This window comes from Acomys russatus, chromosome 15 (assembly GCF_903995435.1).
Source record: "Acomys russatus chromosome 15, mAcoRus1.1, whole genome shotgun sequence".
Classification (NCBI taxonomy): domain Eukaryota; kingdom Metazoa; phylum Chordata; class Mammalia; order Rodentia; family Muridae; genus Acomys; species Acomys russatus.
The window spans coordinates 44,374,824-44,376,489 of NC_067151.1; the positions used below are offsets into that span (position 1 = coordinate 44,374,824).

General features: G+C 46.0%; 1 protein-coding gene across 1 annotated transcript; it reads left to right on the forward strand.

The window, feature by feature from the left end:
• The first annotated feature begins 311 nt into the window (after window positions 1-311).
• Arl14 (ADP ribosylation factor like GTPase 14) lies at window positions 312-1,253 on the forward strand. The gene has a single exon (XM_051156835.1). The coding sequence runs from the start codon at window positions 584-586 to the stop codon at window positions 1,160-1,162; it is 579 nt and encodes a 192-aa protein (XP_051012792.1). The 5' UTR covers window positions 312-583; the 3' UTR covers window positions 1,163-1,253.
• The last annotated feature ends 413 nt before the right edge of the window (window positions 1,254-1,666 follow it).

Below are 1,666 nucleotides of genomic sequence, written 5' to 3' on the forward strand. Positions count from 1 at the left end.
AAAATGTTTAGTTAAAATTAGTTGAAACAAAAGGCTGTGCCCAAGCCGGACGTGGTGGCGCACGCCTTAAATCCCAGCACTCGGGAGGCAGAGGCAGGCGGATCGCTGTGAGTTCGAGGCCAGCCTGGTCTACAAAGTGAGTCCAGGATGGCCAAGGCTACATAGAGAAACCCTGTCTCGGGGCGGGGGGGGGGGGGGGGAGGAAGGGAGGCTGTGCCCATTTCTGCAGCAGGTGTCTCAGTTTTTGATTTCCTCCAAACTTTTACACCTCTGAGAATAAAGCTGTACAGCACTGGGCCACTCCTAATCCTACTCACTCACAAAGAATGTCCCCTTTGAGCCACTGTGATACCTGCTGGTTACTCCCACAGATTCCTCAGGATTGGCTGGGAGCGCAAATAAAACACTGTTTGCCTATAATCAAGTCGATAAGCTCCAATATAAACGAAGGCAGGAACCTGCTCTCAGGGTACAACTGTGCCACTTGCTCTCTTTCTTCCTATACGTTTTTCATGCAAGACCTGAAAGGGACACACTGTCTCTGGCCAAAAGAAAAGATCTTTAAGGAAGGAAAAAGCCCAAAATGGGTCTGCTAAATTCTAAAAACCACAATGGCAAGCAAGCTCACATTCTTCTGCTGGGGCTCGACTCAGCTGGGAAATCTACCCTGCTTTACAGGTTAAAGCTTGCTGAGACTCTCGCAACCATCCCAACTATCGGCTTCAACGTGGAAATGGTCCAGCTGAAGAGCGGGTTTACGCTCACGGTGTGGGATGTGGGAGGACAGGAGAAGATGCGAACCGTCTGGGACTGCTACTGTGAGAACGCACACGGGCTGGTGTACGTGGTGGACTGTTCCGACGGCAAACAACGACTGGAGGACTCCCGCAAAGAGTTTAAGCACATTTTGAAGAATGAACACATCAAAAACGCGCCGGTCGTCGTATTAGCCAACAAACAAGACCTGCCCGGAGCTCTGAGCGCCGAGGATATCACCAGAATGTTCAAGGTGAAGAAGCTGTGCAGCGACCGGAACTGGTATGTGCAACCCTGCTGTGCGGTCACCGGAGAAGGGCTGGATGACGGGTTCAGGAAATTAACTGAATTTGTGAAAAGCCGCCTGAAGACAAGAGAGACTTTAGCATTCTTCAAGCAGAAATGAGGCTGTGGAACTGTCTCAGCTTCTTGAGAGACAGAGATGAAGTGAAAAGGGGAGTTCTGTTTTATTTCCCCATGTAAAATGGAAAAAGTAAGTTACGGAGTCAGCAAACTTTTTCAGGAGCTTTTCGCCCTGTTCAGCTAAAGAAGGAACTTTATAGCAAACTGTGGGGTCATTGAGATGGGAGAATTTATATTTTGAAAAGGTTAACACGTTGGGTGATTTGAAAGTCATCTTTAGAACTATATAAATGTTTATTCATTTTGTATGGCCAGCAGAAGAGTAAAGTTTAAATAGCTGTTTGCTTATACAGGCAGATTTTTTTTTTTTTTCCAAATAGTTTCCAGCTGTTACAGGTATTGACTTTCTGCCCTGTTCCTGGGTAATACCCTAGTGGTGAGAAAAAAACAACAACAAAAGAAATTTACATTGTAAAGAGGGAAAAGATTAATGTTAACCTTTTGGAAATCTTTGTTTTCTAAACAGAATCTATTCTGTCACCTCTTT